At 36.7% G+C, this 23,280-nt stretch overlaps 1 protein-coding gene across 2 annotated transcripts in view; it reads right to left on the bottom strand.

Moving 5' to 3' along the window:
* The window catches only part of LOC107031055, a 72,720-nt gene that overhangs the window by 7,284 nt on the left and 42,156 nt on the right, over positions 1-23,280 (bottom strand). For both annotated transcript variants that reach the window (XM_015232254.2, XM_027919686.1), the window contains 26 exons: positions 22,990-23,174; positions 20,064-20,172; positions 19,841-19,984; positions 19,262-19,537; positions 18,430-19,047; positions 18,027-18,239; positions 15,394-15,497; positions 14,635-14,930; positions 14,463-14,547; positions 12,338-13,033; positions 11,921-12,239; positions 11,600-11,758; positions 11,350-11,513; positions 11,069-11,246; positions 10,719-10,988; positions 10,421-10,627; positions 9,972-10,026; positions 7,862-7,992; positions 7,173-7,655; positions 6,280-7,098; positions 6,045-6,121; positions 2,761-3,211; positions 2,601-2,687; positions 1,630-1,782; positions 1,338-1,522; positions 40-573 (listed from right to left, as the gene is read on the bottom strand). In XM_015232254.2, the coding sequence (XP_015087740.1) occupies positions 40-573; positions 1,338-1,522; positions 1,630-1,782; positions 2,601-2,687; positions 2,761-3,211; positions 6,045-6,121; positions 6,280-7,098; positions 7,173-7,655; positions 7,862-7,992; positions 9,972-10,026; positions 10,421-10,627; positions 10,719-10,988; positions 11,069-11,246; positions 11,350-11,513; positions 11,600-11,758; positions 11,921-12,239; positions 12,338-13,033; positions 14,463-14,547; positions 14,635-14,930; positions 15,394-15,497; positions 18,027-18,239; positions 18,430-19,047; positions 19,262-19,537; positions 19,841-19,984; positions 20,064-20,172; positions 22,990-23,174 (6,998 nt within the window). The remainder of the gene's footprint in view (positions 1-39; positions 574-1,337; positions 1,523-1,629; positions 1,783-2,600; positions 2,688-2,760; positions 3,212-6,044; positions 6,122-6,279; positions 7,099-7,172; positions 7,656-7,861; positions 7,993-9,971; positions 10,027-10,420; positions 10,628-10,718; positions 10,989-11,068; positions 11,247-11,349; positions 11,514-11,599; positions 11,759-11,920; positions 12,240-12,337; positions 13,034-14,462; positions 14,548-14,634; positions 14,931-15,393; positions 15,498-18,026; positions 18,240-18,429; positions 19,048-19,261; positions 19,538-19,840; positions 19,985-20,063; positions 20,173-22,989; positions 23,175-23,280) is intronic.

The raw sequence follows: 23,280 nt of genomic DNA, 5'->3' as shown, positions 1-23,280 counted from the left end.
TCCTTCACATAAATAGAAGAAACAAATATATATTATTACCTGCTAACTCCAAACCCCAATCCTGTTGAATATGAGAGCACAAGACTCTGCACCGACAGATATAGTATCTCTTCTGGCGTATGATCAATAACTGATAATCCAAGCTCCGCGACCTCAACAATGACATGGAATTCACTCTCTGAGTTGGAAAGTGTTTGCTCTGACACAGAACTACTTCCAGAAGAGGGTAACAAAGAAAGACTTCTATTCAAAATTGAGTAGGTTGCATTTTCAGGCATCCAATCACTGATTTTGACTACATTAACTTTCTCTTCCTTTTGGATTATAACATGTAAAGCTTTCTTTGGTCCTCCAGAAACATGGATGGGGTGATGATCAAATATCTCATCAATATTATAAGTCAGTGATGCAGCAGGATCAGATCCATCAATCACAACTTCCAACAATCGTCGGCGACCAAGATCTTCCCAGGAAAATGACGCTGAAGCATTGGGAGGAAGAAATTTCCATGAATCGTTAGCACCATCGACTTGCCGGAAACGTATAGGAAAAAACAATGAGCGATTTTCGACCCTGCAAACACATTTAGTCAGTAATTTTTCAGAGAAAATCATGACAGCATAGTCCAATCTGATAATCTTTAATGTACTGAAAGTAAAGAAAGATAAAATGTCAGAAGAAGTCAATGGTCAACTATAACTGTCCTATATCCTGGAAGCCATTTCATAAATGACAAAGGACACATGTGATCTGAAACAAGGTGGAGAACAAGCAAGATAAAAAAGAATGACATGTCTCTTCATCATAATGAATAAAGCAGCACTCTCCAGTTCTAATGTTCAAAGCACTTGGTTCATATCTCTACTCTAGTCTAGATGACTAATTCAACAGGTTTGGTTATTGCAGATTAACCAAGGAACTCAATACAAATGTCAGTTTAAACAGGAGAATTAAATGGACCCAAACAGAGTATCAAAATTTATTGGTTGCTGTTAAAAAGAAAAAAAGGGAAAGATAAGAAAATCTCTGAGATCATCCAACCATACTAAAATACAATTTATAGAAGTTCCCCAAGGATGGAAAGAAAAAGAGACAAGATTTACAGGCCTTGGTATCTCTATCACTGGCGACATTCTATCTCAAGCTTAGAAACAGTAAGGATTTTCTCTCATCCAATAATACTGAAGACAACACCAAACATGATGGTGCTATCTCACTAGAATGAAGTACAATACGAACACCTAAAATCAGAAGAAATTAATGACACAACTCAAGGATTAAATGTCAAACCCAAAGGGAAGAAGCATCACAACTGAAGTATGTGATGACAGTCAAACCTGTAAGGACTGGTGAAGGAATTGGGGCGAAGTATAACTTCATAGCGGGAACTTTTTGTTCCGCTTCTAACTTCAACCTTGAGATGCATTGGGTTATGAGAGGTCTGATTTTTCAAGCAAATACACATAACACCTTCATTATCAATACTAAATGGTGGGCTCCAATCATATCCATCAAGCCGCAACTGAGAGAAAAACAAAAATGGATCATAAGAATGAAAAACAACATACTAACTTTTACATCGAGGAAGATTATGAATAACAGCAAGGAGAATGTTGATTATATACAAACCTTTAAAAGTTCCACTTTATTAGACTGCCACGAAAAATGTTTTGGAGGATCTGTAGGATGGATCCACTCCACTGACTGAGAATCACACTGACACAAGCACACACTACATCCAACCCTATTGATGAATAAGCTATGTGGTTGAAAATGCACAACCTGCAGATGAATCCAATAACTCATTCAGTATGAAATTGACATCTCAGTCATTACTTTTCATTTGACCTCTTCAAGGACCAGCTATTTCAGAATATATGGACATTACATGTTTCAGATCTGTCAGTTAGGATATGGTCGGGATATAGAAGTGATTCCTATGCACATCTTTCAAAGACTAACCAGTTTATGCACAATAATCGATATTCTCACTTACTGTCACAACTCTAAACAACTTGGTACTAAGAGTAAAATTTTGTATTATTCTTATGCTTCAATCCTCCGTTTGCAACTCTGTAAGTTGGAGAAATGGTTTTTCTAATATGATGCCTAATGTTGAGAAACCTTATCTGAGAGAAATTTTTTCTATTTTAATGTTGGCCTTTTTAAACCTGTTGCCAAAGCCAAAGGAAAATCCTACTTTAGCATAGTCTTTTTGTTCAGAATGGTAACAGTGTATTTATCAGCAGTACTTAATGATGGACATCGTAGCTTTGCTTTGACTTTTCTGTGGCTAATTTAGTGCCAGAACAAACAAAAAGGCTAGGCATATCTTTAATTTTAATAAATACATAAATTTATTAATATACACAAATCTGGTGTTTGTTGGAGGGACCAGACATGTCACAGTCTCAACGGGTGTAGATTAGCAAACTAGTAGAAAAAGTTTGCACGCTGTAAATTCATATAAATAAAAACAAATGATCTCAATGTAGTTGTATGTTACGTGCAGGGTACTTGACTACTCAAATAAGCTCCTCTATTCACGAGGGAAAACTCACCCAGTTAATATGACAAGGAGTTACAACAATTGAGGATACCTTTGTTCTGTCTGAAGTCATGCGCAGCACCACCGAAAGCTTGTAATAAAATCCATCCACACCAAAGGCCTTGACATCAACACGTTGCTGCAGGAAATCCAAGTTTATTGAGTGCCATGATTTTATCCATTGTGAATAAACCAATCTTTATCCATGTTACCTTCTTTTCCAGCTCAAGAAGAGATATCCCAGAACTAAAGTTCTCAGAATTTTGTAGAGCAACAGCGATGCCCACCCGGGACGAAAGATAGGCATCATTACGCGATGAAAACAGCATGACACCACCACATCCAACATAGTGTTGGGGAGAAAGCATGGTGGGAGTTGGAGTGGAATCTTCAATAGCTTCAAGTACTTGAATGTTTTTCCTTGCACCAATCTGTCTGCTCACCGAAGTAGGGGGATTTTTCAGTGCTAGTTTAGCTGATTTGACAGCTCTGGAAAGAGAAAGTGAATCTACATCTGAGCTTTCCAACGGTTCAATTTCCACAACTTGATAAGCCAAATATAAGAATGAGTCGTTGCTAATCCAATATGGAACAAAGAATCGTATGGTTTTAGGAGCAGCTGTAGTTCCTCCCATGTCACGTTCAACACTAACACGCAACCTCCTGTACAAGGCACCACTCCAAATAAAATTAGCATCACATATAGTCTCACGTAAACAGATAATTTCTGAGTAAATCATGGTGTGTGTGTGTAAATACGCACAAAGAGACCTATTTCTGCTTGGCAAAGAAACATAGTTTCTTAATTTAACTATGTAAGAAATGCAGCTTCTACGTACTGGAAAGACTGAGGTCTAGCTTTTCACTCCTGAAAACAGATCGATAAACCACTGAAACCAGCTAGAGTTCACCCATGTAACACTCACTGTTTACATTGGAAGAGGAAAATAAGGGAAGCAAAAGGAAAGGGACAAAGTTGCCATTCAGGTAAAAAGTGAGAAGCAAATTGATATAGCTCCTTTTCAGAATTCTAAGATCATATACAAATTGTTTTTTCTTAAAGGTCAATAGGAACAGAGAAGCTCATGGAAACTACTAATTCAGATTATTCATATCATAGAGCGAGGAGTATCAAAGCGGATTTTTATATTTGGTCTATATTGCAGGGATGTGCATCACATATGATAGTATTCAGAATGAAGAATGGACATTTTCCTATTCAAACCCAAGTATTTAATAAACACAGGTAATACATTTCAAACTTTACTAGTCATAGAGTTTATTTTCACCACATCCAATCAAGATTCTATTAAATTTAACAAAAAGCTTAAGTATCTAACTTTTACTTTGTTAAGTGTGGGGGATTAGTGTTTGCCTCTTATATGGGGTCTTGTGCAACCTAAACTCATGAAATAACTTTTGAGATTGAGTTGGACCCAATATCCATTTTCTAAAAGATGGTATCCGAGCTAAAATATCTCTACTAATAATTTACCTAATGTTGCGCTCCCATATTATATTGTTCACGCACCAAATGTCCAATCCTTAATCTAAGGAGAAATGGATGTTGAGCACCCTATATTGGTCGAGGAAGAAAACTCTTGTCTCTTGTCTCCTTATATGGTTGAGGTTGAGTTATGTTCAATGTCCATTTTCTTTCAATTTTCATTACAAGAAAAATCACTATTTTGTAGGCTCTAATGATTTCAATGACAGAATGTTTTCTTTTTGCTATAACAATAATAATAATAATAATAATAATAATAATAATAATGATAAGGAACGTAACTAAGGGGTGGGAAGCTTTCCATGATAACATTTCCTTCAAGGTGAGGGAGGGAGTAGAGTTAGTTTTTAGGGGGAAAATGGTGTGAAACTTGATGCTAAAAGTTGATATCCTAGGATAGTATAGGGTCTCCCAAAGAGAATTATTTGTTCAATAGGTTAGGGGACACAAGGGAAATACTTTTAGGGATCTGAGATTCAGGAGGGATTTCCATTTCCAAGATTGAGAGGTGATAGAACTTTAGAGATTACTAGCTTTACTTCATAGCATAATCAGCCAGTCACCAATCTCAATGTTTTGTGTTGGAAGGTTGAGCATAAAAGTGTTCTTTGTTAAGTCCTTCTATGAAAAGATTCTGGTTAAGGGGGAGGATAGCATTCAATTGAGTTCGGTTTGGATACCTATGTTGCTAAGGAAGGTGTGTTTCTTCACTTGGTAATTGCTAGAGGGGTGATACTTATGACGGATAATGTTAGAGTGTAAAAGGTTGTTTGCATAAGTTGGTGTTTTCTCTGTAAGGAGTCCAGTGAGGACATGATCATATTTATTACATTGCAATCTAGACACGAGGTTATGGCAGGATATTTTTAGATAGTTTGGTGTTCATGAGGAAAGCCAAGATCTGTGAAGGAGTGTAGTTTGGTGTTTCATGAGTAATTCCAAGATCTGTGAAGGAGTGGTTGTTCAAGAGGAAGAGTGAAGTCAGGAGAAGAAGACACAAGGCGTGGAATGTAACTCCTCTAGCTTTGATGTGGGCCATTTGGAGGGAGAGAAATAGGAGAGGTTTTGAATGGGTGGAGATGAATTTTGCTCAATTAACGAGTAGCCCCTGTTCCCTTATATTTTACTTGTGCACCAATCCATTTCCTGTTTGTATTGAGGATTGAATGTCTTTTGGAAGGAATCATATTTCGTAGGGTTTCCCCTTTTTGGGTAACCCCCTCACATATGGCCAAGTTGACCTTGTTTATAGTAATCAAATCTTTTACTTGATAAGAAAAAGATAATGATAATAATAGTAATATTAATCATAATAATTTAAAACAATTTTTAATGAAGACTAGAAAAGAAGAGCAACATTCTACATGTGATCTTTTTCTGCTTCTCTTAGTTTCTACATCCAGGGAAATCTGTCTACTTAAAGTTCTTGGCACTCTTACTTTGCTTGTTGCCTAATTAGTTTTGCATTAAGGTGAGTTTTATGGTTTGGCCTTCAATATAACCGTTAATGAGACTTGCATTTTATTAATAACTGTCGGAGTATTTAATCAATGGGAATAATTTGACAAAACATCATGCTAAACTCTTTTCTTTGAAACAATGCTATTATTCATACCAGCTTGTGGACCTTGACTATTCCACCCTACTCATCATGATAAACTATCTTACCACTTATTTTGTTACCAATAGTGTTCTTGCCGCATCCCTATAGTGAATGAACTATTATTATAATTGGTATAGTGCATATTTATTTTTAGAGATGATGATACGAAAGATTAATATAGTCAACACCAATTAATTTCAGTTGAGGTACAATTGATAGTTTGACGTATTTATTTTGTTTGTTTCTCTCAAATATTTTCCCTAGTTCTATATTGATGGCCAATTTTTCTGGTGACCAATTTTGAATGCAAAAAGAGAGTGCAGTGAGAATGTTGGAGCCATTTCTTGGTGCATATGCTTCTAAGCAAAACACAAGACAATACAAACCTTTTCCTTTGTTGGTGAACCATAGAAAATGAGGAAGCATGATTATTATTTGTAAGATCCAAGATCAGTACAGAGTCCTGTTTGCATGGAGGAAAACGTAGATCAGAGCAGGTCTACAAACAAATGCCTTATCTTAACATGTACAAATGCTATGTGCATGTGTGCGTCTGTTTGAGTATAGAAGTATTATATCCAGAAGCATAAATATGTACATATTTACTTCAAGAATATCTACCTTTTCCATAACCCAACCACCTTGAACAAATAACATCAGATATATAGGATTCCTCACATCAGCAGAATATATGTGCACGATTTCACGTGATGCCATAAAACCCCGATGTCGCTCTACAGTGTTTCCATCTTTCAATTTCTCCCAGATTGTAAAGTCAGCTCCACAAGGGAGCCGATTCTCCAACTTCAAGGGAGAACTAATTGATAGTTTCCAATCATAAACCGGGGCATTTAGCTCTGTATGTAGAACTGATGCATCTGTACCAACACAGAGCCAAAGCTGCTTACCACTGCCACCAGGACAACACATAAGTAGATCCATTTTCTCAAGCTGGTTTAGCTTCAGTGCAGAAATAGGTATCTTGTTTCCATGTCTTACAGTATTTTGTCGAGAAAGTGTACTGCTCTCAATAGACGTTTGGTCCTTACCCAACGCGAAGGCAGAGCCCACAGCAATAGGACGACCCCATGAATAAGGAGTCTGAGAATAACCAAGGCATGGACGGACTTGTAAACAGTGGTTAGAGCCCTTGGAGATGCATGTCCAAGGTAAGATAGCTGAAGAACCAGGACATGTAACAATATTGTCTGTGTTATTTGCACCACTCTCCTTAACTTGCTGCCTTGTACGAGTCCAACGTCTTCGACGGACAATATTGTGAGCTGACTTTGTGCTACACTTGGGAGAATTTGGCGGCCACCTCAAGGTTTGAAAATCAGGCCCATAGGCCCATCCATCAATGTCAACAAACTGAGATTTGTCAACAGTCCAAGATGATATCCATTTCCATCCAGGAGGTAGGGTGGGTTCAAAAAAGTCCTTATGATAGAAGAGGAAAAGGTCAACAAAAGCCAATCAACATTAACTAAAAGCAGAAGTCAGTAAATACTCACATTTGAGGAATAAGAGAAATCCCTAGTGCTCCAACGCCCTGGGTCTTTTACACCAGAAACTGGATGATTCCGTTGATTCTCAAAAATCTCTTCAACAAATATGCTATAATTTCGACCTTCTGAAGACAGATCTTGAGTATGAATCATAGACTCATGACACGATGAAATATCCAATGTGATATCTGAATCATTGCTAACTGTAGCGAGAGCCCGGAAAATTACGTGTTTTTTTCCATTTTTGGTGACAACCTCCAAAGCCACATAATCATCGCCCAGTGTTTTGGTGACCACTGACAGGGGTAGGAAGGAGCGGATGCTCTCCCATGGACCTTTAGGTGTAAGTCCTACCCAAAACCCTATATCACTAGCACCAGTCTTTTCTCCTCCGTCATTTTCATAGTTTAATGCCATTTTCTTCTCAAAGTAAGTTGTTGAGACAAAAAGGCAGCCACAAGAATTCGTGTCATTACTGCTTAGTTGGCCCTAGAGATGATATCAATATGAGTACACAAGGAGGTATTATTGACCACAGTAAAATTTCCAAGTCTAGATGCATTCGTTAAAAAAAACAGATAGAAAAGAATCTACAGATATGATGTATCGTGATATGTTTAATAGTGGGGAATTATGGGGAAAAAATTATAGAATAAAAAAAGAACCAAGACGAAAGAGCCAGCAGTGCAACTAACCCTTTTTCTTAGAGGATAACATCCAAAGTTTTCAACGTCAGACACTTGATGCAGCATTCTGAGTGAAGCAACCTTCTTTAAAATACTTGGACCATGTCCAACGGAAAATGACGACGCGCCAACAACCTCACCTGTGTTGACCATATTCAAACTACAAATTTTAGAGTCAAGCAATTATAATTTAACTAAAAACAAAATTTGACCTTGCTGATCTGATTTTGAAGAAGTGAACCGACTATTTAGCTTTTCTGGGACCAACAAAAATATTGTTATAGAGATGGAGTGGAATGAGGGATGCTAAGCCACTAAGGTGCACCGAAGTGATAAAATTAGCTAAGAAAAGAAAATAAGAACTCCAAATCATGAGATGAAAAGGCAAAAAAGAAATTTTGAGTTCTGCATACTACTGCATTAATCTGATGAATAATCCTTCAGAAAGAAGATAGTTCATTTTCAGTTAAGCTATAGAAAAACTAAGAAAAATTGAAAACTTAGTGTTTTTCCCCTCCAATTTTGATTTGTCTGAATCTGAATGCACATTGATGTTTATTTTAACATCTGAATATATAAAAATTGTTTTTATTTAAAAAATTAAAATTTAAGTAAAATATTAAATTGATCTAACATTATACCAATGAAGTATTTTTAAATAACCTATGACAGTAGGAGGTGATGATGGCTAGCAATAGCAGTTGTGGGTGCTGATTGAGGATTCTATTAGCCATTGGGTGCCGGTGCTGGTTCTTGGTAGTAGCTAATTGTGATTGTGACTGACAATAGTGATTAACTGTGATTGTTGATCGTGGTAGATGGTGGTGGAAACTAATAATTGTGGTTGACGAGAGTGATGAGTAAAAGCAATGGTGATTGAAAATGGTTGCTAATGATAGTGTGACAACTTACATGATTGGTGGTAGTGCCGGCAAAATGAGCTCATATTTTGGTCACCCGCCCATATTTAAAATGGGTTGGGTGAGTGATTTTTTGCATGGGTAAAATATGGGTTGATACCCATATTCAATGGTATACTACGGGTAAAATATAGGTAAAGCATGGATTACTCAAATGGGCTAAGTTTCTAACTTTTTTTCACTATAAATTTACGATATCACTAAAAATATTGTAATTTCTCTTGTTTTTTATGTTCTTCTAGAGAACTAATTACTTTTCACTATAATTGAAAAGGGGAAGTCTTTGGCCCTCCAAAAATATATTTTTTACATGTACATTTCTTTTGTTACTTATTAATTATATTTTTTATTTGTTTAATTTTATATTGGATAATAAATAATAGCGTAAAATAAGCAAATCATGTATTAGTATTGACATTGCTTAAAGTGCATTAAGCATATTTTAGTCCTAAAAATGCAAATATTCATTTACTTTGAAATTTAAGATATTTTCCCCTTGTTATTGCATAATTTTATTTTATATTGGAAAGTTGTAGGATTTTTTTACTTTTATGATGCAATAAAACTAAATGAAGCATTTTCAACATTTTCTTTCTTTAAAAAAAGACTCAAATACTTTCTCAAATTCTTAAGTAAAGTACTATTTACTTGTGAAAATATGGGTAAATATAATTAAACTAGTATTTTACCAAACACCTTTCTTACCCAATCCATTTTTACCCACATCAAATATGAGTGGGTTAAATTATTACCCATTTTATGTTGATCCATTTTCAACCCGCCCAAATTTGACCAAATCCACCCATTTGTCACCACTAATTGGTGGTGGTGGCGGCTGTGGCTATTTATAGTGGTTTTAGGTGGTGAATTGTGGTACTTGATAATGATGGGTCGGTTACTGCTGAAAATGGATGGAGTAGTGATGAACAGTGTGTCATTTTTGTAGAAACCTCATAGGAATCTTAATGATTCAGTCCCATTAAGTGGTAGTAAAATTATAAGAACAAATGCACTGAACGATTAAGGCCTAAATGATTAAGATTAAGACCTTCATTAAATGCATACAAATGAGACCTTCAACAAGCATAATATCAATATGCAAAGGGAGTTTCGAATTCAAAATTTCCAGTTACCTTGACAAATCAAGAAAGAATACGAGTTTATATGGAAGAATTATATGCTTCAAAGAACCAATTTACCTTTTCCGGCCTTTGCTGAAAGGTTTGTCACCTCCACTTCCAGCTTTGCCAGCCCCTATAAGAAAATGCTAGGTTGATTACAAGAATGACATATGAATATCGGAAGTGCCAAAAGGAACGTAATCGTAATGCTCTCAGTACAGGTAGAGGATTTGGACTGAGACAAAACTGAAATGTTCATGTAGGATCATGTCTTCAGGTTATTCATGGGATAGAACAGGTTTTTGAGCATTCTGTTTAAGATTACCTTAGGGTGTTCAAGAATAGCCTTGAAAGACCTCCAAAGAAATGGGAAGGGCTCTACTAAAACAGCTATACATATCCTCCATTTTTTTCAGGATACCATGTTCTTGCCCTTCTACTCTTATTTCCATTTAATATGAGAGTTAATTATGCAAGAAACAAAGAAATTTCTAACACATCTCTCTTTCCTCCGATCAGCTGATTACCTTCATAGGAACTTCAAATATGAAGAGTTCACTCCATTTAGCAGTGGCTTCATCCACATTATTTTTTCTAGTTATTAGTGGCTTCACACATTTGGTCCTTGCACTTTGAGGAAAAAGCTTTTGTTGATTTGAATCCTGATTTTCCACAACCAAGCGCAAAGCACAGAAAAAGTTATGGCTATTGCCATCATCATTGACAGGCAGACCCTGTTAGACAAAGAAACAAAATGAGAACCTCACAAGTAACTAAAGTTCATTGAAAGCAAACCACACTCATAGAAATCAGTAGGTTTACAACCTTGGCTTCAACTATCTGAACAGCAGCATAACGTCGAGGTTCCCTTGATTCATTGGCAACATTTAATCTATCAGAATACCTTGTAGGTGGAATCCATACAGAAACAGAATTATCAGGAAGCAGTAACTCAAATGCATCTGAGTTTTTCTCAACTTTTTTCAGGTACATATCACATCCAAGTTTATTTTCGACCACCACCATCCGAAAATCATCATCATCAAGTGCCACAAAACTAGTATTATCTTGATGTGCATCCCCACGACGAGCTTCCTGCAGAAGCAAGAAATAATCAGAAATTGAAACATTTTAACAAAAACTGAAGAATTATAATGAGTATCACACATTGTCACCTTCATCTTAATTGCTTTCTTCTCGAGTTCTCTCTGCTTTCTCCATGACTCAACAGATTGCCCCAATACATCAAGATTTGCTGAACTCAGATTTATGTTCAAAATACTGGTTGCAGCAACTCTTACCCTTGTACCAACTCTGGAAGGCGGATGTAAATTCGTCTCATAAGTCTCAAACCTGTAAAATGAAGAATAACAGTTGTGGTAATGCAGCAACAACAGAAGAAAAATGAGTCAACGTAGTAACAAAATGACAAAGGGTGGATGGTGAAAGATATTACTTAAATATTCCATCAAAGGGCTCAACAAGTGGCTCCCACGCTTCTAATTGTGTGTTGAAGGTGGACGCAGCCATTGAAGAAATGAGAACAGCATTCATTGCCTCTATTCGCCCATGTGTTGCAAGCTTAATATTAGTGATTGTTGCATCAAAAAGAGGTGTTACCTGTCATACATAAATGCAGTGACAAACAGATGAAAAAGGATAAAAATATCATAGGGGTAAAGAGGCAGTTGGTGAGGGCTGCAGACCATTCCGCATAAGCTGTCCAATAGAGTCACAGAAAAGCATCTGATTTTCATGTCAGCTGTTATGTTGTCTCTTGTCTTTGGTTTCACTGAATCACCAAGAGTAAATGCCAATCTACTAGAAGGTTTTTTCAGATCAGAGCGTGCAAGGAAAGTGCAAGCCTGCAATGCAGTACAAGATGATTGTGTGATCAAGGAAAGTAAGCAGCAGGTTAAGAAACTACACATTCCAGGAGAATATATAGCAGCAATGCAGACACTAAAACTTGAGGACGATTAAGATGCTATAACAGAAGTGGTCATCCAGAAGATCGTATCTCTGACCTGATTGTCAACTTTCCAAATGCTCCAGCACTGAGAAGCCCTGGAGCCTGAAGATCTTGAAATGGGCATCTCAAGAACATTAGCTTGACTAACAAGATCCATCCTTGGGCAGCAAAAGTTATCCAAATCAGGTGCTTCATTGCTACGTGTCACTACACATCCCAAAGCAGCGTAACCAGGTGGAGCAACTGGGTACCAGAAGAAAGCTTCCTCCAGTCCTTTGCCCGCAATATGAGCAACTTTTGTAAATTGCACAGCCTTTGCAGAAAGTTCAGGGTTGTCAGCCTTGAACATTATACCCAGGGGAGGTGGTTCTAAGCTGAAGAAAGGAGTGATCCCACATGTCAAACAAAAGTTGTACTTGTGTAAAGTGGGCAAGAAAATATCAACTGAAAGGAAAGCAAAATAAGTGTTTACCCTTCAGTAATACAGTCACCCAGTACTGCATAACCAGGACGTCTTATAGGTCTCCATATAGAGACAGCAGGGCGGAGATCATTACCCCTGTCCCACCAGATCCGCTCAAAGTTTGGGGTTGAAATATAACAAGAGGTCGCTTTAGAAATCGATCTGATAATGTCCCAGCCTGATGAAGTTGCACTCTGTTTACTTGTCTGGTGATGCAGGTGCTCGCTCTCACTAGTTAAATCAACAGTAGGTACTTTTAATGAAGAAGTGTACCAGCTTGAGCTCCAAAGAAGAAGGTTATTCAGATCAAAACAACAGCTTTTCTGAGGATGACTACTAGTTGGATGGGCATAGAATGACCCAAGAGCATTATCCAAACGCCAAATACTGTAACCTGATTTGAATGCAGTATTAGCAGCAACACTGAAGATACATTCCAAAAGCTTCGTTGATGTTACCAGATCAGAACGTATGCAATGAACTATGTGATTAGGAGGTGGTTGTCTTCCTGTATGAGCAACACAACCCATTGCGACATATCCAGGTGGCGCAATAGGCAGCCAAAGAGAACAATCGTCAACATCTTGTGCCATCTCAGATCCTTGAATGTCAGAAAATAGACCTATCAGCCTGAAGTCAAGTGGCTTCCTGACTCGGCCATACATATTGCTCACAGCGATAACTGCTTGTGAAGGAGGATTGGGTCTGAGGATAAGAAATGATATGTATTAGGAAAGGATCAACATTCTTCCAGCAAACAAATTATAGCTTCTCTGTCCATTAACATGCTCTTTGCAAAGGGAACAGTAGCAGCAGTTGAATGGCACAAGAAGACCAACAAAAACTATGTCAACAAAAAATCTAATGTGTTTCATAAAGATGTTAGGGGTGGTTTGGTAGGGTATATAAGAATAATGCTAAATATAGTGTCTTAATAATGCTTGCATTAGTTATGCAAAGATTATTTCTTATACATTGTTTGGTTTGATGTATTAAAAATAACATGCATTTCATAATTTGTTTTAAAAATATTTATTTACAAAGATATCCTCCACAAGTATGGCGGAAAAGATGTAAAAAAAAAGGGGGGTTAGGGGCAATTGAGTCTTCAACCATGCTAATGCATGCATTATAACCTCTTGCATTACCAATATCATGGATATCCATGTATTAGTAATAAACACCTCAATCCACAATTAAGAGTATAACTAAAAGGTTTAAAAAGTGTACCAAACAAGATACTAATATAACACAAAGCTAATGCATGAATTATTTTTTCTAATACATTCTATCAAACGACCCCTTAAAGTACACATGACAGTTGAAATGAAATTGAACTTGTAATGGCTGAGAAGATATTTCAGGGCATATGGTGGAGGAAACATCTAAATAAAAAAGTTCACAGTTTACAACCATACATCTTGCTGAAGGTTCATGGTTTAAGCTACAAATACAAGCTATGGAAAACCAGAAGCAAAATTAAGCACCCACAGAAGAATGCAATGCTTTAATATCCAAAAAAGGGTCAGCAATTATTTTGTGCATATCAGTACTCAACCAGCAAAGTAAAGTTTCATTTCTTATTTTAACGGTTTATGATTTTAAGAATGGTAATTTTTCTTTTGGTGCAGAAAAAATAAAATCCTGACATGTGCTTAAGAGGATCATTTCACTGATCAATCTTCTGAAGAAACAATAGAAACAAGGGCGTTTTACTTCCCTATAGTTATCCAGGCGTCTTGGATGCTATTATGCAGTACCACCAGCATGATATTTAAAGGAATAGAAAAAACTACTACACAAGTTTCTTATTTCATTTATAACTCAAATAAAATTATATATAGCAATTTTTTTATGAAAACATATGTATTCATCAGCACCGAGTTGGTGCTGGTATCAATATTTATATCAGATCACTTTGGAGAAGGGGGAAATCATTATTCCTGAAATTGTACCACTACCAATCCTATTTCAACTCAGCCAGATGAAATGAGAGCATCAATCTGACATCCTCCAATAAAAGATTAACCAAGAATCAGGTATCACTACAAATATTGCATTAAAAAAATCCACAAACAACGTCGGAAAGCTATAGATAAATCAGAGCACTTGCACATTTTATCGATCTTCTAACCTTGATGTGACACAATCTCCCAGAATAACATAGTTTGACGGTGCTCTGGGCCTCCAGAATGTAAGGTTGTTTAGACGCCCATGTTCTGCAGAAGTACAATAGAATCAAACATCAAAATCTATGACAAATAGATTAACAAAACAAACTTGTAAGAAACGGAAAAAAGAAACACCTCTGCGACAAACCCAAATTCTATCAAATTGAGTACAAGGCAACAAGGGATCAGCACTCCCAAAATGTAAAGCAGCCGTTGCCTGATTCTGCAAATTGAGTAGAAGGGAGACAACACCAAGAGAAAGGTGGGCACATATATCCGTTGACAATAAGGAAATATTTGTTTTATCCTTAACAGAAGTATATCCGCCAGATATATCAACTGGGTCAAGAATAATAAGACCAGAACCAGCCTCAACAGTTAAATCCTTCACAAGTCCCCGAATCCATGTATCATTTTCTTTTGCTGCATACCTGTTGCATAAATCAATAAATATCTAGAAAATGAAAGAGATACATAACTATGTTTCTCAATGTGCTATTCGCATTTTTGCTACGTTTAATGAACTTCTCAGCATTCAGACCGTAATGATAGAGTTAAGGTCACAGTGAAACAAATGGTATGCATTAAAAGTGCCTGACGGAGTGCAGGAATGGAGAGAGACGAAAGAACACTCCATTCATTTAATCAAAATCAGCTGTTGTCTGGATATAAATACAAGTAAATAACTGGACCCCTGCACTGATGATTTACTTCCTCATTATACGTACTACATTAGGGCAGATATCAAACTACCAATTAAAATATGATATGTGTAACTCAACCATTACATCTCAGAATGCCCAAATTTTATCAGCTTCCAGTGATAACATGCTCATACTTGTTTAAAAAGAAAAACTGGAAAATAAAGATAGCTTTCAGTGACAAGGATCTTACATGAAATTAAGGTCCATTTTTGCCCGGAGGAGTTTTTCAGCATGAGCAAAGTCATCCAAAGATGATTTACTACTATCAAAAAAAGTGAACTCCGGAGAGACAACCTGGGAGAGGCAATATAACAATCAATCCATTATGCCTCAAACTAGAAAAAAGTAAGAGCCAGAATGAAATTTAAGAGTGTATTACACTGCAAACAAAATCAATGGAATACCAAGATAACAAGTTGATGAAGATAAATAAGTCCTACAGACAAAATATCAAACATGAATAGTATTTGTAGGGAATAAATTGATATCGGATTACAAGGATCCAAATATACATCCCCAATTATGTTGAGGATAAAAAGATGGAAAAACTTTATGCCCGAAGGTGAGGATAAAAAGATGGAAAAACTTTTTATGTTGCTAAATTCCAGTAACTCAAACTCAAGTTGCTTTCCCATCTGCAGTTTGAGGGGGCATGTTAGTTATTTCGTCCCTCTTCTGAACATTTTTTTTTGAGATTGGTAACCGTTCCTATTTATTTAAATCAGTACATGGGTTGTACTGAAAACCATATTTACATAATCAACCCTAAAGGCACTGTCCTATCCCTATAATTAGTCTAAAACATCAATGATAGAGACAGTATCATTAGAGTAGATCTTATTACACCAAAAACACGAAGTTAGAACACAATTCAATTTTACTTGCTGCATATTACTCTCCCTATTGCCAAAAACTCCAAGATTTCTCTCTTTCCAGACAGTCCACCAAATCGTAGCAGGAATAATTCTCCAGTTGCTTCTGTTCTTTGCTTGAATCCTGCTTCTTCCCAACTGTATAAGGCCTCTGCAATTTTACCAGGCATGGACCAATGAGATGCTTTTGAGCCTTAGGAATAGATTCCACAATTGGCCAGTGACCTTGCACTGGATGAACAAGTGATTGACTGTTTCTGCAGTTTCCACACACACAAAAAAAACATCTTGAACACACTGTAATCCCCCTCTTCATCAAATTCTCCTGTGTCAACACAACTTCCCTCTTCTGAACAATACACAGTCGCCGATCCAGAAAGTCTTGTTCTTGATGTTATTTGACCATTGAATTTCCTGTCACTATCCAACATGAATAGTGTTTGTAGGGAATAAATTGAAATCAGATTACAAGGATCCAAATATCCATCCCCAACAATGTACTGTTTATGCCCGAAGGTGAGGATAAAAAGATGGAAAACCTTTTTATGTTACTAAATTCTAGTAACTCAAACTCAAGTTGCTTTACCATCTGGAGCTTGAGGGGGCATGTTAGATATTTAGTCCCTCTTCTGAACATTACTCAGTCACTAATCCAAAAAGTCTTCTTGATGTTATTTGACCATTGAATTTCCTGTCACTGTTCCTAAGGAACAATAATTCTCCTCATGAACTCACCATAGCGTCATAACCATTATTTTGCATGGATCTACTATGGCCCACACGCACAAGTTTGAATTGAACTTGTAAGATAAAGCAGATGGGCTCACACTTATGTTCAAACTGGAGTCCAAACCTAGAATCTCCAGGATGTTATTCCTATGCTTCAATCACTCAACCATCCCATCGGCGACGAGAATAAATAATATTGTGTGTCTAGATCCATTGAACTTAAATAGTTGAATATTGGAGAACATTACACAATATTTTCTTGAATACTGCAGATATAATGCATTTCTAGTAGAAAGCTTGCTAGAATTAGAGAATAAATACTTTCTATATTGTGCTAACTCAGACTAAGGAACACTTCCTGTACATTGCTATTCAAAAAAGTCATTAAGAAGTCTCTTTTCTTTTCTCTCCTTTCACAGTTCTGTATAAACAAAAAAGATTATAGATCCTCTCACCCCATATGACCAAAATAACCCACAAAAGAATGTGCGAGTTTACGACCCTCAGTCTTTTCTTTACAGCAGCTAGAGCACTAGCTGTGTGAGTCAACCTTGTATACTTGATGGGTAAAGAAATAGTTAGCATTAACAGCAAAGACTGACAGCCCTCTAACAAAATTAGCTAACAGATGGTTAAACCTATGAAATCTATTGACGATGCATTTTATCATTTTCATAAATCAATATCACTAGTAAGGCACACTGCTTCCCGTCTTCTAAAAAGGTTCTCAAGCATTCTCATGTAAACGAACTACATCACATTTCCAATCATTCATATAAATCTACCCTTAACCGCACAGAAAAAGGAAAATAATAATTTTCAGATCAATGCAATACCTGGTTATTAAAAAGATAAATGGGATATCTTTTCCAGAAATGAGGTTGATTATAACCATGAAACAATAGTTGAGAGAGTAGGAGCTCACACATAACAAATTCAATTTAAGATACTAACAAGAAAAGAAAAACAAACTCAGTTGTCATGTGGTAGGTCTTAAAGTTAGACAATGTTTGCTTTGTGTATTTATTTTTTTGACTATTTTGTTGTTGGGAACCCAATTGTATTCAGTATGTGCAAATGCTGCTAATCATGAGAATTATATCACAAGAATAACTAGTCTGGAAATATATATATAAACAAAGACTACTCCATAATGTCATTCCCACAATTTACATATGAAGAAAACAAACACAGAGAGAATTTTAAATTAATTGATATTTACCTGGGCCTCAAAACTGTAACTTTGTACTTTATATGATCCATTCGGGTCAAAGTCGGAAGCATCTGAGTTGTACAATAATGCTTCCATGGACTTCATACTTTCATCATCGTCAGAATTACTATCAGAAATCCTTACATCAACACCATCTTCTTGGCTGACCGAGTAGCTGCTTTCGTTGCTTAGGTAAGTATATCTCCTTAAAAGCAAGCCATTCTGCAAAAGAAACATTTTAAAGGTACGAGGTCATAACTAAGAGCTTTTCCATGACTAGGAAGATCATCATGCACCTTCCGTATTCACAAAGTCAACAAGTCAACACAGAAAAAAATATTTAACTACTGCATAATGGGTGCTCTCCAAATTGACATTATCCAAGCCAGTACTGAGGTAGAGTTGTTGGTACCTCAATTTTCACATTCACAAATCTCAGTCTCTTCCCACGACCAATAATGATAATATGTTGAATTCCCGATGAGTGAAGCCCCTTTACTTCCACCTTATCAGTCAGGTGTATTGTTTTACCACAACCATCATAGGTGTATTCATCGATCCCTACAGCATCCGCAACTAGTTGTCTATTGGGAGATAATAATACTAAATCCTCTTTCTGCTCATAAAGAGGTGTGGAGAGGATTATGCTGTTACTTTTACTAATTGGATCATTCTTGGGATCCATGATTTCCTCTCTACCAGTCATTGCTCCCAAAGATGGCACGAAAAACTCACAAACAGATAGTAAGAAATCTGGTACAACAAGAATACGAGGCTGCTGTATCCGTAGAACAAATGATTGGGATGCCAATCTCCATCTGCAGTCCATCACAACCATTGTTGAAGTTGGAAAGTCAACACCAATATCAGGAGAGTTCTGTCGATGAGCATCAATGCATGACCCAAGCATCAGCCTCATTTCAGCCTTTGTATCTGGGCGAATATCTAAAATAGAGAATTTTGGGATAGTAATGTAGAGATCAGCCTCCGATAATGATGTCATTCGGTACGACACCCAAAGATCTTCAAGCTGCAAAAGACAATGACTACATTAAGGTAAAATGTGACATAGATACAAATTACAATTAACAATGATACGATAACCAAACAACAACTTGCTACTGAAAAAAAACAGAAGAGAATCGGAGAGAAGACAGTAGCTATTTGTAGACAAAGCTTAAATCGAACTCTTCATGTTGGGACCATACATATCATAATTTAGTGTCTCATACAAAATGACTCACCGCAACATGAGCCAAGCATGACCCCTCATGAGCGTCATTCCACAACTCCAACAAGGCATATCCCACTTCCACAGCCATTATAGTCACCGTTCGTGATAGGAGTATTTGACTGTTTACATTCACTTTATCAGCCAGCATTTTTATTGTATCTTTTGAAGCAGAAGTGCTGTTGCGGAAACTAGGTGGAAGTGTCGGACTCTCTGAGAAATTCATGTAGAAACAATCAAGAATGACATTATATTCTTTATCTGTCATCATTCCATGTAATAATCCAACCTGTTTAAAAGGTTCAAAATAAACATTAAGACTTGTAACATAAGGAATCAAACATCAGATACAAAACCCTACTTTTGGGCTCTTATGAAAATGAGAAACTAGCAAATGGAGAATCAAGAAACCTCTGCCCAGAAACAGCCAGATAATGGTTAACTGACTTGTATATAAAATAACAAGCAAATATGAGCCACACATAAATATGTCTTCTACGAAAAAACAATACCAGTAGACAATCTTAAGAATTAATACTTCACAGAAGGTACTATGAAACCACTTATAAAAAGGTTACTGACAGAACACAACCTTTACTTCCAGAACAAACGTTGGGACCTTCCTGAACACATCTCTCAAACTGCGCCGAACATAAACATGAATATCTCTGCCTTCCCGAATCATTGGTTTGCCAATACGTCCATTAATTCCCACTGCCATGTTAATCCCCAGAATCTGAATGTTACAGAAGATTTTAGAAAGCGCTAAACCTTAATTCCAGGATAGTTGACAAATAAAAGCAGAAATCAATTACCTCGGCGTCAAGAATATCAAGATGGACAGCTGAAGGATCTTTTTCAGGAAACCCAAACCAACAAAATTCATTTTGGACACGCAGATGGCCAAGATCAAGTTGCATGAAACTGCACACAAAGGAAAAATATTTGTCATTGCAAATTAACCGGGAGAAAATCAAGAGAACAAGTAAACAAAAGCCACAAGTGCTAAATCCAATTGAAGTGAAAACCTTTGTACTTCATTCAAGCATAAAAAGAATTTGCTAAAATTCTTTGGCTAACAAAGAGCAGAATATATGTTCAACAAAAGATGTCAGGATAAAAGATGAAGAAAAGAGCAAGCACCAATTTGTAGAATATAGTGACAATGGTCAGCAGAGAATTCTTCAATTCCTCTAACATCAAAATGTGTATGAAAATATTTTACATGAACCTTATTCTTGCTTTAGTTAAAAAAATATGCACACACAATTAGCCAGTCGATATGATAGAGAGAGCAACAACTCATGTTAATCAGGACTCATGGAAGTACAAGCCTACAAGGTGGGAAGAGCTTGTTCAGTGAAGTTATTTTATAATAATCTTCTAGCGAGGAAGGAGTCACATTTTCCATGCTTATCAGTTTGGATTCCTAGAACACCAAGAAAGGTATGTTTTCACTTGGTTGGCAGCGAGGGGAGTTAGATTGACAGTTGAAAATTTGAGAAACAGGTGGATTGCATATATCAACTGGTGCTTCATGTGCAAATGTCCAATTAGAGATGTGGACCATTTCCTACTACACTGTGGCACTCGGTTGTGGTATGAGATTTTGAGATGGTTCAGGGAGCAATGGCCTATGCCAAGCACAGAGGAAGAGGCACTCACCAAATGAAATTAGAAAAAGGAAGAGAAGTCGAAGAGGCTGAGATATTGCCCTGTTAGTACTCATGTGACACTGGTGGAAGGAAAGAAATGGAGAGCTTTTGATGGAATATAGCATGACAGTACATTTGAGAAATACTCCCATTTCTGGTTTCTTTTAAGTGCAACCATGAGGTTCCGGTGTATACTGAAGACTTGAGTGTTGTTTTTAAAGAATCATACAATATTTTGGATTCTCTACTTCTGGTGTACTGCTCATATACAGGTGTATGTAAAGCTATTTAAGAAATTAAATTAGTAAAACAAATTGCCCAGGAAATAAATCATCGACCTTCAGTCCAACCAATTGGGAGAGAACCAATACATTCATTTTAGGGGCTTACCATTATTTATTAAAAATAAAAAAGTACTTAACAATAAAATGGTAGAGAGAGCATAAGACAACCAAAAGCAGTGAATAATCAAAAGTACAGACAAACTGGTAAAACAAACAGGAGTCATCTTAAGAAGAACAATGGTGTGCAAGGCTGATAAAGGAGCAAGAGTTAAAACGATGTGCCTGTGAGATTTTAAAGAAAGCTATAAATAGAAGTAACTTAGTTTGAAGGACTTAGTATAGAGACAGACCTCAATTGGCTGAATTGAAGTGTCAGAATTATAAACCTCGAGACACTAAGCATCGGGATTGTCAACACTAACCGTGAAGTCGAGCTTTTAAATTGGCATTCTAATATTGATACCAGTGAGCAACAAATGCCACAATATCCAAACTTGAAATTGCTTAAGGAACAATTCAGTAATTTATCCATCAAGAAATACATAAAGAATGGAATACCATAATTTCCTGAGCTTAACAAGGTATTCCCAAAGGAAAGTTAGAACCTTGTCATGACTCGTTTTTTTTGGGGGTGGAGGAGGTTTATAGTGCCATAACTTTTTTAGGAGCTCTTGCCCGATAAAGCCAAAAATAATGAAAGAGAAACGGCAAAACACTCCAAGATCATCATCCACAATTGCCCTGATCTTTGTAGCTCATACAATCGTTGGGTCAAGCACGGTTCAGTTAGCTTAAGTACTCCAGAAATTAGTGATAAGGTGGCATATTGACGGATACTTGTAAGAAAAAGGTAATAAACAAAAGAAAATGTGTTGATATCAATGTAAACAAAAAGTAGCAGCATCAGGCAATGAAGTCATTGTAAGAGTCCTAATTATCAAAGGTCTCGGGGTTTTGGTTCAGTAGTAAGAGTGCAATGATGATATGTGAGTTAGACGCACATCATGAGCTCACGGGCTAAAATCCTGGAATGTAAGTGGGAAAGGGTAGAGAAACAAGCCCATTTCAAGCAATTGTCGAGTCATGCACCACCCGACACTCGGGGATTTCTTGATCATTGACAAAACAGAAACAAAGAGTCCAAATTATCTAAAGCTATTGCCCTAGTGTTATCAAAGGCGCGCTTAAGCCCTGAAGTGAGGCTCAAAACGTGTTGGGCGTTTCGCCTCGCTTTATGTGCGCTTCAATGTCACCATTAAGGTTCTAAGATAAACTTTTCCTTGCCAATGAGCCTCTTATGAAGAATTGACACTAAACAATTGATATTTCACTTTATAATAAAAAAATACTCAATTTCATTGATCATATATTTGTCATTCATGTTTATGATTATTAGTCTTGGACTAATCATATATATTTGTATTTTTTTCTCCCTTTTGCGCCTTTTTTCATTAAAGCCCATGTTTTATTTGCTCTTTGCGCATAAAGCCCCCACGGACCTTAAAGTTTTTTTGCGCTTTTCACCTTTCATAACTTGATTGCACCAAATCACTTCCTATTTTAATGTGAGGCATCTCAGTTTCTAGTTTAATGTGAGGTAGATTCTCAGTTTCAAGGGGAAAAAACTCTTAATTGAGAAATGCAAAATGCAGACAAACCAGAGTTTGAATAACTTAATAGTTGGAAGATGACATTCAATGTTAGGCATCCTAGTCTCCAGGACAGACAAACTCTAAATTGGAATGCATACGATAGACAAGTTAAAGTTTTGAATAATTAAAGAGAGCTGGTTAATGACTGACTCTTCACTTCTGGAATTCCTTGGGACAATTATTAGGGGGGTGTCGAGTGAAAGGTCCAGCTTTATTGCAGAGGCGCCATCAACCTCATATTTTTGAATCAACCATTCAATTCCCCCGACCTTATCAACAAGTTTAATGGCTTCCTCAGTATGGGGAGTGGCAAGCTCCATGAAATATGCAGTGATCTGCAGGTTAAGAAAAAGCACGAATCTGTCAATTCCTTTAAGAAACCGAAATTTTCATTCAGACATACACACCACAAACTGCCAAAAGTACTCCCCCCCCCCCCCA

The sequence above is a fragment of the Solanum pennellii genome, chromosome 9 (genome assembly GCF_001406875.1).
Source record: "Solanum pennellii chromosome 9, SPENNV200".
In the NCBI taxonomy this organism is placed as follows: Eukaryota; Viridiplantae; Streptophyta; class Magnoliopsida; order Solanales; family Solanaceae; genus Solanum; species Solanum pennellii.
Note: the sequence above shows the minus strand (reverse complement) of the source record. Positions and strands in the feature narration are given on the sequence as shown.